The sequence below is a fragment of the Diospyros lotus genome, unplaced genomic scaffold (genome assembly GCF_014633365.1).
Source record: "Diospyros lotus cultivar Yz01 unplaced genomic scaffold, ASM1463336v1 superscaf1, whole genome shotgun sequence".
Lineage (NCBI taxonomy): Eukaryota > Viridiplantae > Streptophyta > Magnoliopsida > Ericales > Ebenaceae > Diospyros > Diospyros lotus.
Window position 1 is genome coordinate 4,218,592 of NW_026267104.1, and position 17,182 is coordinate 4,235,773.

The following is a 17,182-nucleotide window of genomic DNA, read 5'->3' on the forward strand; positions in this document are numbered from 1 at the left end:
TTATAAACATACTCAAAATTTTTAAAATGTAAAAAATATTATAGATAAAAAAAATATTTTTAATAATTTTAAAATAGATATTTAAAATATAAATTTAAAAATAAATTTAAAATTAAAATACGAAAAAGAACAACATTGTAGGGTCGCGGGAGGAATAACTACAAAACTAATTTAAAAAATGGAGGATGAAGGAAGGGACAAAGGGACACCGCACGGTAGTAAATAGCACCGAAGGAGGTGAGAAAGCAAAGCCAAAGAAATAAGAGCCTAAAGCCTAAGCCTAAGCCTTCACACACGCACACAAAGAGACTGAAGGCAAATACAATTCCATTCTAAGTGTATTTCTTTCTCTATATCTCCAATCTCTTCTCTCCCTCTCTCTCGCACTCAAAATAGATTTTTCTCCGCCCTCTTCACGGTGCCACCAAAGCTTCTGTACGTTCCTGGTATTTCCTCTTCTGCTACTCGATTATTTGCAAGTCAAGAGCCTTCTCTCTTCTCTCTCTCTGTCTCTCTGTCTCTGTCTCTCTCTCTCTCTCTATATATATAGATATATATATAGATGCTCTCACATTTATAGTCTACCAGTTGGAAGTTTTGAAACTGTTCAGTTTCTATCCACAATTTATCTCATACCCAATTCGGTTTACGCCGCTGCTTTGCATTGGCAAAACCAAGGCGGCGCTTGCCAGACGATTAGGGTTTGGAGTTTTGATCTTATTTGCTCATATTAATTGGACCTTCGAGGGATAGACCTTCTCTGGCTCTCCTTCCGTTGGGGGTAATTTGTTTTGGTCTATTCTGCACTGTTCAAACCCTAGGGATTGTGGGTATCAGTTTTCTTGCCGCCTTTTGATGGTTGTCAATACTGGGCTTCGGTTATCGCTGTGTTTGGTTTAATGGGTTTGAATTTTTGTTCGACAAGTGCTCTGTTCTGTTCGTCTATATAGGGGATTGGCAAGTTGTACTGTTCAAGCCCTTGGTTTTGTGCTCCGTCTCCTTGTGGGTTCCGGATTTTGCCGTATGGTTTTGCATTAAGAGGGTTCTATCTCTCTGGGTTTTCCTTAATGGGTTTGAAGTTTCGTTCAACAAGTGCTCTGTTTCATTCACCTGGTTACGAGGGTTAGTCGTGGTTGTTTTGTTCGTTGGTTGAAGAAGATAGTCATGAGATGAGGGTCTTCTTACTTTGCTGTGCTTGAATACTGGAGCCTCAGGCCCTTCTTGATACCGTCCTTGTCTCATTGGGCACTGGAAGGGCAAGCAAATTTCTTAATTGAGTTGTTATTGATCGGTATGGTATATAGTGTACAGAGAGAATGAAACCCTAGTAACAAGTGTACAGGATAGTTTGGATTCTTTTATTTGGAATTGGTTTTGGGACGTTTCCAGATATAACGATTTTTGCCAGATAGTGTCATTATTTCTGTTGTTTCTCGGAAAACAAGACTTGATCCTGAGAGAAAAACTGATATTAGGTACAAGGTAGATTGGTTGTGAAAAGACAGAGCAGTCTGCTGGTGGCACTCGGTTATTTGTTAGGCAATAATTTGTGAGGGACAAGTTGGTAAATAGATTCATTGTCTAGTTGATAATGCTTGGTATTAATCATGGAAAGAAGTGAACCCACTTTAGTACCAGAATGGTTGAAAGGCAGTGGAAGTGTAAGTGGCACCGGTACAATGAACCACCAATCATCATCATCTTTGCTGCACTCAGGTAATACTTATTGACCTTACCAAGTTGACCTTTTGTTTTGAAGAACTCATGTTTGCATTCAAGTTTGAGTATGTTGTAATCACTCCTAAATTATTTTCTTGTCATAGATGATCTTGCTGCATCGAAGCCTTCAAGGAGTAAGTCATCATTGAGCACAAACGATAATGACATAGGACGTTCCTTTGTTTCTGATCGAACTACTTCCTCCTATTTTCGTCGTAGTAGCAGTAGCAGTAGCAGTAGCAATGGTTCTGCTTACTCTCGATCTCATGGTAGTTTCAGTAGAACCAACCGCAACAGGGACTGGGAGAATGAAATATATGACTTTCGTGATAAAGAAAAGTCTGGTTTGGGCGACCATAGGCGTCATGATTACTCTGATCCTCTAGAGAATATTTTACCTAGTAGGTTTGAGAAGGATCTGAGGCGATCACAATCAATGATTAGTGGAAAACGAGGTGAAACATGGCCCAAAAAAGTGCCATCTAACTTGAGCAATGCTAACAAAGGCAACCCTAACAAGAGCGGTGCTCTACCTGCTGGGACCAATACCATTAGCACTATCCACAAGTCTGCATTTGAGAGGGACTTCCCGTCTTTGGGGGTTGAAGAAAGACAAGGAGGTCCTGAAATAGGAAGAGTTTCTTCTCCTGGGTTGTGTAATGCCCTTCACAGCTTGCCACTAGGAAGTTCAGCTGTGATTGGTGGTGATGGGTGGACAGCTTTGGCTGAGGTACCTGTGGCAGTAGGAAACAATGGTACTGCTGGGGCTGTTCAACAAGCTATTCCTCCAACTTCAGTTTCTTTGCCTTCAACTTCGGCGAGTGGAATGAATATGGCTGAAACTTTGGCCCAGGGCCCAACTCGTGCTCACACTACTCCTCCTCAGGTATCATCAGGACACATTTGTTTCTGGAGGCATATGAATGTTATGTAGATCCTCATATCTTGTTATTTGCACACTGTAGTTATCTGCTGGAACTCATAAGCTGGAAGAGCTAGCTATTAAACAGTCAAGGCAATTAATCCCTGTGATGCCATCCTTGCCTAAAACATTGGTAAGACTTGCTGCGTCAATTTTTGGTCTCTTTAATAGCTCAGTTATTAGGTGACTTCAACCATTCCCACATTGCTCTTGCAACTTATGGTACTGTTAATGATTATGTCCTGGTAATGTGATTTTTTGTTCATATATTCATCTTTTCACAATTTTTTATCCAACTGCAACTTGGTTATGAGAAACACCTTAATAGAATCTTTGATATTCATACTTGTTCAATTTAACTGATTCTATGATAACCTAGATGATGAAAATGCAACATCATTAGGTGAAGGATTGGTTTATTTTTTTAATATAATTAGTAAATGTTAGGCAATATATATTTAAATCTTTTGCAAATATGACAAATAGATAGACTTGTCATTAATTCATTCTACTTCATTCATTTGTAAAATGTTAATTTTATATGGCAATTTTTGTAGAAACTAATCTTTTGTGGCTTCTTGGATCTTGTTCATTTTCCCTATAATTAAAGCCTCACACTGGCATGGATTTTTTAGATTAGCACTTGACTTCATGAATGTTGGAACTTCTATCTTTTTGCTTTTAGAAGAACTTAGCTTTATTTCAGCTCTGTTGATTTTTATGAATCTTTACATGGTATAGATTCCATTCGTTTTTTTTTTTGGGGAGTGCGGGTGGTTCTGTATTGGTTTTCTTCCAAATTTCTGCTGTCTAGTTTTTGCATGGTCATTCTCCAAGGTTTGGTTTGCTGACCCTTTGTTGAAGTTGTTTTCACATACTGTGACACTGTTCTTTGCATATTGATGGCCTATATTTGATTGTAGTATTTATTCTAGTGCTGTTTACATTGTAGTTTAGAAGAAGTATTTTTCATTTTAGCCACTGGGTGAATATTGTTGCAAGCTATTCAAGTATTTGCATAGGCTTGGTTTCTCGTGTACCCTAGCTTAATTGTCTTAATCTTCATTGCACAATTGTAAAGTTCCATTAAGCTTGTGGTATTGCTTTTATTTTAAGAAGAAAGGCAGTTATGGTAGAACGAACAATTAATAGAGGGATTTACTAGAACCTGTTTGTTCATTGTTGAGACTATCTGATTCATGATGAGACATCCATGTTGTTAGCATGGCTGACGCTGAAAATAGGATTCCTGGATAATAGCCTCATCCAGCTGTTATGGGTTTAATTTTGGTTTCACTGTGTTTTGAAGTCAGTGTTGGTAAGCTATGATATTGGGAGCACAGCTCATAATTTGGTTGGGTTTCTAGTGGATGTTTTGGGTTATAGAATGAATCTTTTGGGTAGAAACAGCACTCACTTTCTGAATGTTATTTGCCCTCATGTTATCCCATTATATTTCTTGTATCAGCTTTTGAGAAAGTATTATAGGATTTAAATGTTTTCCGTCTCTAAGAGCAGGACATTGTGTGTTTGAATTGTTTGGTGGTTAAGAGAAGCTGATGACACACGGAAAGCAGAAGAAAGAGAAGAAGAAAGGGAGAGAGGGAACACTGAAGTAGAAGAAGTGGGAGAAAATATATATCAGTCTCTGTATTTAATAATCAATAATCCAAATCCGAATAATCACTCTAAAATAAGAATCTTATTTAAATTAGAAAATAAAAACACAAGGGGCTGTTTTGTTGTGGAAACAACCCCTTTTCCCAGGAAATTACTCCATAAAAAATGGAAAATTAGAAAACTTGTTCAAATACAGAAATTTCCCATGGAGATTTGGAAAATGTGATTTTCTAATTTTTTTTCTATTAATTTGGATTTTTGAAAAATGCTGGTTTTGAAATTTTACCAAATTATCTCCTTTTCTTTAACATAAGTTACACAACAGAAATTAAAGCATCTATAATTTTTGAACACATGTTTCAATTTTCTGGATTATAAATTTGTTTCTGTATTTTTAACATCTAAATGCATTTCTCAAAATTTTTATGGAAAACGAAAACTAGAAATTTTATAGAAAATTTGAGATAGAAAACTGGAAATCATTTTCCACAACAAAACAGCCCCTAACATTCCTAATCTTCTAAAGTTTCCAAATAAATAAAATCTTAAGAGTAATTAGAAGTATGAAACTCTTAAATAACTGGAGGCATGAAAGTCTAAAATAATTAGAACCCCTTATCTCCATAAGAAGCACTTAATAATGGCATTAGAATTGGATCCACGTGTGGCACCTAGCCAGAATTTGAGTGGAATTCGTTTCCCTTACTGCTTATCTTCTGTTTTTATTCTACATATTAATCTGGCAAGTGGTTGAACCTGGAAAAATCTGTTCATATATGTCATTCCCTTTCTATACTTGAGAACTTGCGTCCATCAATTCAAGCATCAATATTAAGTTGAAGCATGTGTCACGATCTTGGGTATTATAGGGGCAAAGCTGTAATTGAGTTACAATTATAGTTAGGGGGTATCTTTGTAATTTGGTTACAACACATGGGTGTTGTTATTCTGTTATTCTCTTTTTGTCTTGTAGCTTAGTTGGTTAGAGAGTTTTGTTTGGTAGCTAAGTGAGGCTATATATATATTGCATTAACTGTAGGAAAGGGATATGCATGAATTGATTAATGAAATTCCAATATCTCTCTCTCTCTCTCGTTCAGCACTGTTCCATTCCTTATCTCCCTAATTCTCTGCAATCTCCCCCTTCATTTCTTCTTTGTTTCTTCCCCAAATTCCTTCCAATTACTTCTAAGACCCTAGCTAAACCCTAGGGTCATGACAAATGGTATCAGAGCCAACGATTCTCGACTGTGATTCCATCAAATCTTATTAATATTCAATGAACAGAGTTTGGTGAATTTCGGTGGTACTGGAGTGATTGGAAGATTAGAGACACTACTGTCCGAGTTTTGAAGACGAAGACGACCATTGAATCTCGGAATTGATTCCGACGCACGAAGAGTTGAGTGACGGCTCGGATCTGAAGGAGAAGTAGGAGGAGTGACTTCAGCTAAGACTTTGGTGGTTGAGTCGAAGGAACTAATTGGAAGTATTGTTGATTTTTGGAGGCGAAGTCAGCAGTGACGCTCGGTTGTGAAACTTAGAGTGATGCCGATTTCTGGAGGCGATCTTGGCCGTTGTATCTTAGCGACGGTCCTCAGCCTCCTTCCATAGTAATCGATCCTCAATTCCAGAAAAATCCGTGGGTGCAGCACAATCACTCAAGGAAGGTGTCACAACCATTACCAAAGTGATCACTATTTTGCAGTGGGTTTCGTGATTTGAACTAGTAGTGAGTCTGGTGATTTTGGAATCAAAAGTGACAGGTGTGAAGTGGACCAAGTCTGAGGCGATGCGGGCAGACCCAAAGCGATCGCAATTGTCCAAGATTAAGCAATCTTGGTTGAAGATTTAGAGTCGGGGATTCTCGGCTGCTCCCAGGAGCGATTCAGTGATAGAGAACCCACGGTCTGGCCGGTCTGAACCATTTTCAGCAAGCCAAACCGCTAGTGCGGTTTTCTGATCAAACGAGACCATGGTCTGGTTTGGGTGCGGCCAAACCGCACCGCATTTGTGATTTGGTTTGGTGCGGTTTACCGTGGTTTGAAAATAACTATTGACAACATATAATATATTATAAAAATATTAGAAAGAATAATTATATATTATTATAAACTATTATAATTTGTTGGCAATTATAATAGTTATATATTATTATAAACTTGTTATATATTATTATAAAAATATAAGGTGATTTTTATAATAATAAGGGTTGTAGGGGCTATTGGGGTGATTTTTATAATAATATATTTTTTATATTTCTTTTTTATATTTTCTTGGGCGGTTTGGTTTTAAACCAAACCGCCAACCATACAAACCGCAAACTGTGCGGTTTGTACAACCACCAAACCATTTTGGACCTCAAAAAAAAAAAAAACCAACCGGTTCGGTTTGGTTTGGCCGGTTTCCGCGGTGCACCGATTTTTTTGAACACCCCTACTTGGGAGCCTCAATTGCAGCAGGAAAATTCTTCATTTTCAGTTGAAATGGAGCCTCAATGGCAGCCAAAGAAGGTTGCATTTTCAGTGGGGTATCCTACTGCCCACCTCAGACAATCAGATCCTCAATGGCAGCAGAAAAATGCTGTATTTTCAGTTGACCAGAAGCATCAAACACGGGGAAAGGATTTTGAGAAGGAGATCAGCCAAGGGGACAAGGAAAAAAGAAGTGGGATCCATGAAACGTGCGAGGGATTTGGTCGTATGTTTCGCGAGAAGCTACAGGAGTTTGCGATGATACTGACTAAAAAGTTTCATTACAACTTCCCCGCAGAATACTTCAATGATTATCAAGGAAGTTTTAACAAGGAGGAATTCCTTAAAGTGGAGCAGCAGAAGAAGGACAACCTTGTTGAAAGTAAATCCTTGGTGTACTCCATCTACCAACAAGTAAAAGTATTTTCACGTGAGGAGGCCCACTGAAAGATATGGAAAGGTCTAAACATATTGCTCCCTTAGTCTTGGCTGTAGAGAGGGCTGAATGAGTACATGGAAGAAGAGATTGGGGAGGAGGAAGTGGAGGATGACACTCAATCAGTTGGCAACTTCTCAAGCACTGCCACTAGAGCTGAGATTCCTGATGCCATTGATCTCTTGAAACGGCAGAATAAGGAGCCTAAAGAGAAGGAACAAAGGATTGCACCGGACACCTTACTTGGAACATCTCACATGTATGTCATTGGCACGGGCACACAAGACAAAGCAAAGGTAACATTGCAGCAAGAAGAGTTGGAGGATGGGGTTGTAGGGCTGACGGCACATTTGGAACCATTTTTGACAGCACTAAGGAAGAGGCGGATGGTTGAAATTGGTGTGGCAGCAAAACAATGTTGTTGCTGATGAGGAGAAAGGAAAGAGAAGGCAAAAGAAAAAGGAAAAACAAGATAAGAAGAAGGAAAAGCGAAAAAGAAACTGCTCGGTGAAGATGGGCATTGGATAAAGAAGCAACGGCTAGGTGGTAATAAGTTTATTGGGGACAAGAAACATTTCAAGGGGGGAAAATTGTCATGATCTTGGGTATTATAGGGGCAAAGCTGTAATTGAGTTACAATTATAGTTAGGGGGTATCTTTGTAATTCGGTTACAGCACATGGGGGGTGTTATTATGTTATTTTCTCTTTTTGTCTTGTAGCTTAGTTGGTTAGAGAGTTTTGTTTGGTAGCTAAGTGAGGCTATATATATATTGATTGCCTTAGCTGTAGGAAGGGGATATGCATGAATTGATTAATGAAATTCCAATATCTCTCTCTTTCCCTCCCTCCCTCTCTCTCTCTCGTTCAGCACTGTTCCATTTCTTCTCTCCCTAATTCTCTGCAATCTCCCCCTTCATTTCTTCTCTATTTCTTCCCCAAATTCCTTCCAATTACTTCTAAGACCCTAGCTAAACCCTAGGGTCATGACAGCATGTTTCTTCAGGGGACAAAAAACATGCCAATTTCTAATGAAGGTGGCTGTGTTTTGGGCCAACTATATTATGATTGTTTTTCTAATGCAAGTTGTCACTTGAAAGTTGAGGATGATTTTGCAATTAGGTGGTAGTACTGGCCATATCCATGTGAAGCTGCTGATTGTGTGTTGCTTTTTATTGTGAACTTCTAGACAACTCACTTGTCTGGTTAAGACAAGCATCTTGTTGAGGTGCATTTTTTATTATTGTTTGTGAAGTTCTGTAATCATGGTAATATATTACAGAATGTGGTTGCTCTTTGGGAGGGACTTGTTTCATTGTAAACCCGTTCTGATAGTGGAGACAAATCATAATGGAATTTGAAAGGAGACTTTTAGGCTTCATTTGGGAGAGAGAAAGTAATGGAATGGAATATGAAATATGAAATATGAAATATGAAATATGAAATATTTTCTCCTTGTTTGGGAGAGTGTTGGATGGAAAGAAAGTAATTTAAAGTGTTTCTTTTTGTTGGGGACAGCAATGGTAATGTATGGAATGAACCACTAATACCCTCTTAACAGAAATATAAAGTGTTATTTAGTCAAAGACAAATTCGAATTAAAAAAAAAAAAACTATTAAGGTTAATGTTGTCAACATGTAAAATTAAGTTTTCTATCCATTTTTGTTCTCCCCCAATTCAGGGGGACAAAAAATTAGAGCTTTGCAAGAGAATATATAGCAAATGTTTCTATCCCTTTCTGTTCCATTACTATTGCCTCTTCCAAACAAAGCTAACCCTCTTCATCCATTTCCATCCTATCCCCCTCTTTCAAACTCACTGTTAGAAAATGTTTTCCAAATGATTTAGAAAGTATGTCATGGTTTAATTTGGATAACCTTATGGTGATATTTTTAGGAAAAGTGTTTCTGGGAAATATAAGTGTGAATGATGTTATGGTGAGGTTTGAAGATTAAGTCATCCCAATAAAAGATTAGTTTAGGTATCTTGAATCAATTACCCAAATAGATGGAGTGACTAATGACGATGTCACCTATAGAATTAAGGTAGGATGTTTAAAATGGAAAAGTGCTCCTGCATTTTTTGTGATAGTAAGATTCTGTTAAAGTTTAAAGAAAAATTTTATACGATGACTGTAAGACCATCTTTTTTTGTATGACCCAAAATGTTGGGCAGTAACCAACATGTGCAAAAAATATGAGTGTAACAAAGACGATGACGAAGATTTCATAGTGATCTAAAATATTGCACTGCCTTTTCTACATACCTGTAAATGTCACATGAAACCATTTAATGATTGGTTCATGAGGGTACATTGAAGATGATACTTTTAATAACACAATTCATCATCATTAACTAGACATTATCCTAACCAAGTTAGGGTCGGTGGCTTGATAACATGAGATTAAAAACGACAGATCATTGATAGAAGGACATCTTAATGAGGTACTAAGAAAAAAATAGTGCCATTTTATATAGCCCTAGGGCTGAGCATTTCCTGATCTGTGGTTGGCAGTTTACAGGGTTTCAAGAATACACATAATGAATCCTTTTAGGTTGACATGTGTAAGAAATGTAAATGTGTATCATGAATATGTGAAGCAAAACCTGTCGCCTTGAATCTACAAGCATCCATTAGTTTATGTTAATTTTATGAGGGGACTTGCATCAATTCCATGAAGTTTTTGAAGCTTGTTCTGTGGTGTGCAGAGCTTTGAAACCCTTGCTTTTGTAGCAGTTGTATTATTTTGACCTTATTGTTATCTGCTATATTCTTTGTAATCAGCTATCCTGTTGATGCTATTGGTTCTTCTCTTTGTTGTTCTTACCTCCTCCTTTTAGTCTCATGTTCTCCTTTTCGTTGTGTTTCCTTCATCTAGTTAGTAGCGTGAAGAGTCAGAATTCTTATGTTTCTTGTATGGTTGATTGGAAGTCTTCACAAGCTCTCTGTGTATTATCATTTTGCTTGATGGCTTATTTCATCTCAACAAAGATGCATTATTTTCATAAAATTATCGTGGCTGTAATTGGGATTTTATGGACATGAGTAAGCGAGAAAAATAAAATAAAATAAATGAATTTTCAACATGTGAATTTATTGGAGATAAAAAGAGAAAACTAATAAAGATGATTGACCAGCAAGGGAGACCAATAACTGCTCTATCAGAAAGACTGAATGTCCATTTTGAGAGTGATGTTAAAGGGGCTTCTAAAAAAGAGCATTGCTGGGGGATTGGGAAGATCAAAATTGTGTCATGGTTGGAATTTGTAGGAAGGAAAGGTAGGTACCAAGCTTTTTAACCAAGAAAAAACATGGTAGCATTTGGTTTACACGACTAAGAAAATGCATAGTAAAATTTTGTTTAGCTGAAATGATGATCCTTGATAACATGGAATTGTGAAATGGAGTGTGGGTAAGTTATTTTTAGTCTTCCTCATCCCTTCCTTTTTAGGCATAAATGCCATGAATGAAAAAAACTTTAAGCTGGAATGCATGCATGTTGAAATTGACTTTTCAGGGTCGAGTACAACCGTACAAGGTTTTCTTTTAAATGGTGATAGCTTACACTAGCCACATTTGCATAATTATGTTATGAGCATCTTATTTTTTGCTTCAGGTGCCAAAAGTTGGGCAGCAGCAGCAGCCTCATCAGATCTCATCTTCTAGCCTTGTTAATCACTCTCCTCGTGGTGAGGCTGTGAAGTCTGATGTTTCAAGGATGTCTAGCGGGGGAAAGCTTCACGTGCTCAAACCTGCACGAGAAAGGAATGGTGTAACTCCAGCTGTGAAGGAAAGCTTGAGTAGTCCTAGTGTCAGCAGAGTAGCCAGCAGCCCAGTAGCCGCGTCTCCTTCAGTATCTGCTCCTTTGAGGAGCACAAGCAACAACCGTAACCCATCCAGTGCTGAGCGCAAGCCAGTCCTCTCAATTTTTGATAAGCGGTCCACATCTCAGTCTCGGAGTCGGAATGATTTCTTTAACCTTGTGAGGAAGAAATCTATGACTACCCCCTCTTCTTGTGCTGCTTCCGCCTCTCATGTTGGCCCTGCTGTGCCATCCTCTGTCACAGATAAGTCTGATGAAACAGAAACGGACTGTGCTACTGTTATGCCTCAGGGTGGGGATTCCCCTACATCAAATAGCTATATTGCAGATGGGCCAACTAAGAGAAATGATGTTTGTAGCAATGACGTGGCCTTTGACAGGCACTCTCTTAATAGCAAACATCAGGGTCTGCTTAACAATGGGAAGGATCATTCAGGAACCAATGCCTTCCTGTGGTCTGAGGAAGAGGAGATTGCTTTTCTGTACTCGCTTGGGTGGGAGGAAAATGCTGGCAAGGATGAAGGTGCTCTTACTGAGGAGGAGATCAGTTCATTTTACAAGGAGGTGGATGAGGTAACTACATAATACTAGTTCTGCTTTAATGGTCTTACAAGGGCCTGGATGATTAGGCTTTCGTTTCTAGCTTATAGTTTTCAGATTTAAAATTTTGAAAGTAAAAATAGGAAATAATGTTTGGTTGTCCATATTTGTTTGAAAAAAAGTCAAAAAATTTGAGAACTAATGAAAAAGATGAAAACACCAAAATGATGTTTCTATTTTTTCCATTCCATAAGATTTCTTCCTCTCTCAATCTCATGCGTGACCCTTCTTCTTCCTTTTTCATTTCTTCGTTCTTTATTTTTTCTTTACTTTCATTTCATTTTTTCCCCTGGTTTCCCTTGTTGGCGACCCCCAGTTCCCCCACTGGTGATCCGCTGATGACCCCTTCTCCTTCTCACTGCTCATTTCTTTTTCATTTCCTTGTCTGGGTTGGTTCTTTGTTTGTTAAGAACCAGGTCTGGGTTTAGGGTTCTTTGCTGGAAGAACTAAAAACAATCTTAAGTTCTTCTTTGTGAATAATCCATATTGGTTCTTTGCAAAGCTTATATAGGTTTGGGCTTGTCAGATACCAATCTGGGTTCATCTGCAGTGGTGAAAAGAATGAGGAAGAAGGGGAAAAAGGACCCCCCCCCTCCCCCCCCCCCCCCAAAAAAAAAAAAAAAAATTTCCCATGTTAAGGACAATTTTGTCCATATTAATTGAATAAATAGAAGTTGAAAGATTAATCTACAAAATAAATAGAATTTGTATTAACCATTATCTTGAGTTTTTATCTACAAAATTTTGAAAGAAAAAGAAAGTTATCAAACATGTTAACAGAAAAAAAAAAAAAAAAACTGAGAATTGAAATCTAAAAACAAAAAAATCGGATCCTAAGTAAATGATATTTGAGATTGAGCTGATCATTTTGGAAGGTGGCTTGTTAATTCAAATGCTCTTTTATGAGCTTCTGAATAGTAGTATTTGGATGGACAATTCTATTTTTATACCAAAAAAAAATTCCTTCCTCATCGTTTTGTTAATTTTTTAAATAAAATATCTGGATATGTTGACATGGTGAGGTGACTATGCTTGTGTCTCTGTGCAGTGCATCAAAAGGAAGCCATCCTTGAGAATGCGGTTAAAGTTTTTATAACGGCTTGGCTTGGGACGCATTGGTGGTGGTGGTGCTTCAGCTGGATCAAGTTCGACTCTGACCCCAAGTTGAAATCTTAATTTTACCTTATCTTTCGTTAGCTTTGGTAGGTTCTTAAATTAAAGAATGCAGAGTTTTTGGTTTTTGCTCCTAAATTTTGGTTTCCCAATTAAAATTGAGTCAGAAATATTAGCAGTTAGTCGGTGCCACAAGAAGAGAAATGGACAGATATTATGCTTGTGTTGATTTGGTGGGCAAGTAAATTGGAATAATAAGAGATGCAGATAGTCCTGCTCCCAACCCCAACCCCAATCCCATTGTGCTGTTAGCTTTCTATAATCTTGTTGATGCTAAAAGGTCTGATAGATTAGAATAGGAATAGGGTTTTGTTCTGGTCTGGAGAGATATATATATATATACACATACATATATACATATATATGTATGCAAGAAGCTGCTGACGGAAATTGCTGATCCAAACTGCTCCAGTTGCTTCAGTCTTTCTCAAAGGAAAAAATAGGGTATTTTGTTCTATTTCTTTCTATGTTGCTTGTGCATTCTCATTGATTTGATCCCTTGTTAGTGCGTATATATCTCTCTGCTCTATATCTTATATAGACAGCTCCTGCCATACATCTCTGTGTTTTTAGTTTACTTTTGGTGGGCTTGGTATGCTGTTCAAAACTTGTGTTGATTCTTCTGTTGGAACTGGAAGCAGCAGCGAGATTGGATCCTCTTCCCAGAGTTAGGATTTCCTTTCTGGACTATTAGAACAGAATCAAAGACCGGTCACATGTCATTCTCTAGGTGACCAACCCGGCCCAGCTCTCAATCCATAGTGGACAGTCAAGAGAGAAGTCGAAGTGGACACCTCAATCCGGTCAGGTCAATAGGGAGGGAAAATGCCTAACTAAGGAAAATGAGGATTTCAACTCATCTGGTCAGGATGGGATGGTCTTGAGTTTGGAAGGAAAGAAAAGGGTATAGGGGCGAATGATGCTTGCTATTTTTGGCTCATCAAGAGCTTTATCAGTGGTTTGATCTCGACACTAACCCTCCCTCCATTCAACAAATTAAAACCATAGGATTGTTGGATATTAAGAAGTGTTGCTTCTCCCTCTAATTGGAGGGGATCAGTAGCTGTGTGGGCAAAATGGTCCAAGCCAACCTATAATACCTAAATGGTTGGCAGGCCTATGTGATATGTCAGGCCTGCCTAGAAGTTGAGATAAAAGTTTTTAAGTCGTTGCACTTCTAATTTTGTTGAATTTGGGGGGCATTCTTATAGGAATAGCGGCTCGTAGCTTGTCAGGTGAAATGTCAATTTTACCCTTGTTATAAAGGAAGGAAGGGTTGGGTGGGTGGGTATCTTCCCGGCTCAACCTTCCACTTGGCACACCTTATTTGGACACAACATTAATGCCTTTAAGTTATATATATTGAGAAGATTATTAGATTTATTATGATCATATATGAGAATTTATTTAGATTATTTTTGATATGGTAAAAAATTATTTAGAAGAGTTGGGAGCACTCAATTGGCAAAGGGGAGAGGTTTATAGTTTAGGGTTGGAGTTTGGGATGTTTTATACAAAATAAATACGTATTAAGTAACATTGTGATATAAAAACTAAGAAAAAGTGTGTCAAATAATAGTTAATGGAGTTACAAGTTTAGAAAGTAACATTATCCTACAATATTAAAATAAATTATAAATCAAGATGGTTTATAAGGTGGTGGTAAGTTTAACAAAAGAAGAATGTTTTATCAAATTTTATATGGGTATTCATAATTAAGGCGAAATGCTAACAAACTTTGATTTTACATCAAGTTTTAACACTTTTTAAATTTAGGGTCAGATTAGTCATTATCATAATTTTTTTTTAATTTATTTTAATTCTATTAATAGTGCCAACTCTATCTTTAGTTACAATAAGTTCATACAACTATAAATTTTGATTTGAAAAACTCACACACTTGGAGTTTGTGCCATTTTAAAATATAGTGCCTAATTTGACCTTTCTTAAGATGTAGTAATTTATTTGACATTTTTTTTAAAATACAGTGTTCTTCTATACTTATCCTTACAATAATTTATCATATATTTGATCCTAACTTGGTGGATTGGGTATTTTTCACATGATGTTTAGCAAACAAATTAATTTTGCAAGTTTCTATTCGTAAGAAAGCTTAGGACATTCTAATTCTCTTTCCATTACTTGACTGTACGTCTATTTAGTAACGAGTCTTCCTCTAAGATTAGCTCTGGGACAAGTGGATGTGATTTTTTTCTCTTACCCTCTATTCCTGGCCTAATTCGAATGCCTGTTCGACTCGAAAAGACCCTCCCAAAAATAGAATAATTTTTAATTATTTTATCAACATTTTTGTACCTAATTAGACTTGACTTATTTTACCATAAGATCAAATAAAATTACACCTTATCATGTTTAATGTAATTGTGATACCATTTCATCGCATCGATGATTGAGCCAATGTGGATTAGAATCTAATCATAGTTTTATAATGTGCATATTATAGTAAACATATTTCAAAATAAAGAAAAGGTCAATAATGAGTTAGAAAAAATGTTAGTAAGTCCAAAATTGTGCACGAGTGAGAGCCGAAAATGGTGACCATGGTTTCGTCAAAGTAGGGGTTTGGCTTCTTCCGGAATAAGGTTAGAAACATGTAGCATTAGTCTCCTTGGGCCCATGTGTGGACCCCTCCTTACTTTGGACTTTCTTCATATATAGGGCTGATATTTTCACAAATATTTTTTTATATAAAAAATCAAATATATATTGATGATGGTATTTTTGTAAAAGAGTGATGAAGTGATTGGTCTTACAAGGTAAAAGATGTCTTTGAAGTTTTAGGGGGTAAGTGGGTGATTTTATCTCAAATGTCGATATTCGCTCGAATGTATCATATAATGCTCAGGGATGTTTATGAATTGATGATTTTAGTTTATGATTATGATTGTACCCTCACCAAGTATTTTTAAGTGAATGACTGGGTGTTAGCATTACAAATGTCAATATTCATATCAAAAGTTTTTAAACCTTTATTAAATACATCACGAATACACTATTAATTATTTTTTTTTTGTAAATGGATTACGACTAATTGCAATTTTGAGTTGTAAAAAGTGACTTTATTAGATTGGAAAAACCTAGATTGGGAAAGCCTAAATTCATCTCAATATTTATTTATAAATAATATTAAAATTTGTAAGAAATTTAAAAATTATTGAGCCTCTTAACAAGAGAACCCTTTAAAAAACTCTAGAGTTTGGTCGTTCTTTCCTATTTAGAATATAATAGAAAATTATGATAATTTATTATATTAAAAAACTATTCCATAGTTACGAGAGATAAAACACTTATTCAGAACATGTAAGGAGATGTTCTCTTTATATTTCAGTTTTTAATTTTGAGTTCTGAATTCATTTTTAGTTTTGAATTTTAAGTGTTTGTTTTGAAATTACTGAAAACGTTGTTTTTTTTGTCTGTAATATTTTTTATGTTTTGAAAATTTTGAATGTGTTTATAATGAATACAATTAAAATGACTTTTTGTTATTTTAAGCTTTTTTATTATTTTTAAAAATATAAAAATAAATACATTTTTATTGTTTTAAAAAATTAAAAATTAAAAATAACTTAAAAATAACAAAAAGAACATGAGGTAAATTTTTCCATGTTGCTTTTGATCTGTCAGTGCCCACCAGCAGTTCACCCCAAAAAAAGATTTTGATGGCTACATATTTTGATATTTTTTTAACTCTCTTTTGATTGTGTATTTTATTTTTGTTGCATGTCCCATAGTATTTAACAAAAATAATTTAACAATGAATTATTTTAGTTGAAGGGTCAACTCGTGGGAGACTGGTCCCTAGTATTAGTAGTAAATTGGCACCATCTCCTAGAGGAGATTGGTCCTTGGTTACCTACAATTGTAATAATAAAATAATCGCATTATATTAATTATTATCTGTATATCATTTCTTTGTAAACCTAAGCATGTATTTATGACAAAATTTAGGGTTATTCTCTTTATATTTAGTTTTAAGTTTTAAGTTTTGAATTTATTTTTAATTTTATGTTTTGAGTGTTTATTTTGATATTACTAAAAATGCATTCTTTTTATTTATAGCGTCTTTCACGTTTTAAAAATTTTGAATGTATTTGTAATATCTCAGAAATTAGGAAATAAATAATGATTATTACTTTGGTGTTTGAAGTTAGTATGAAAAATTTGAGGAATTAAGGAAAAAAATAAATGTTTGTGCCGTTTTGAGGAAATAAGGAATTAAGGGTAGCTAATTAAATTATTTAGGAATGGTTAATCGGTATTAATTAATCAGGGTAAGTTATTCCGGTCTTTTTTATTGCTCGATGCGGGACGTTATAGTATTTGTTATAAAAACAGCTAAAATAATTTTTATTTGTTCAGAAAATATATTTTTAAAAATATGAAAATAAATACGT

At 36.0% G+C, this 17,182-nt stretch overlaps 1 protein-coding gene across 1 annotated transcript; it reads left to right on the forward strand.

Annotated features, from left to right (window-relative positions):
• The first annotated feature begins 267 nt into the window (after positions 1-267).
• On the forward strand, positions 268-13,222 carry LOC127793251 (uncharacterized). The gene is made up of 5 exons (XM_052324087.1): positions 268-1,716; positions 1,824-2,605; positions 2,685-2,774; positions 10,788-11,567; positions 12,643-13,222. Exons 1-5 carry the CDS (start codon positions 1,608-1,610, stop codon positions 12,688-12,690), a joined length of 1,809 nt encoding a protein of 602 aa, XP_052180047.1. The 5' UTR covers positions 268-1,607; the 3' UTR covers positions 12,691-13,222.
• The last annotated feature ends 3,960 nt before the right edge of the window (positions 13,223-17,182 follow it).

Bases quoted from the DNA above. Each gene is read 5' to 3' on its own strand.
- LOC127793251 (XM_052324087.1), top strand. From the start codon at position 1,608: ATGGAAAGAAGTGAACCCACTTTAGTACCAGAATGGTTGAAAGGCAGT. The intron at 2,606-2,684 runs GTATCATCAGGA...TGCACACTGTAG, and splicing joins CTCACACTACTCCTCCTCAG to TTATCTGCTGGAACTCATAA. The intron at 2,775-10,787 runs GTAAGACTTGCT...TTTTTGCTTCAG, and splicing joins CATCCTTGCCTAAAACATTG to GTGCCAAAAGTTGGGCAGCA.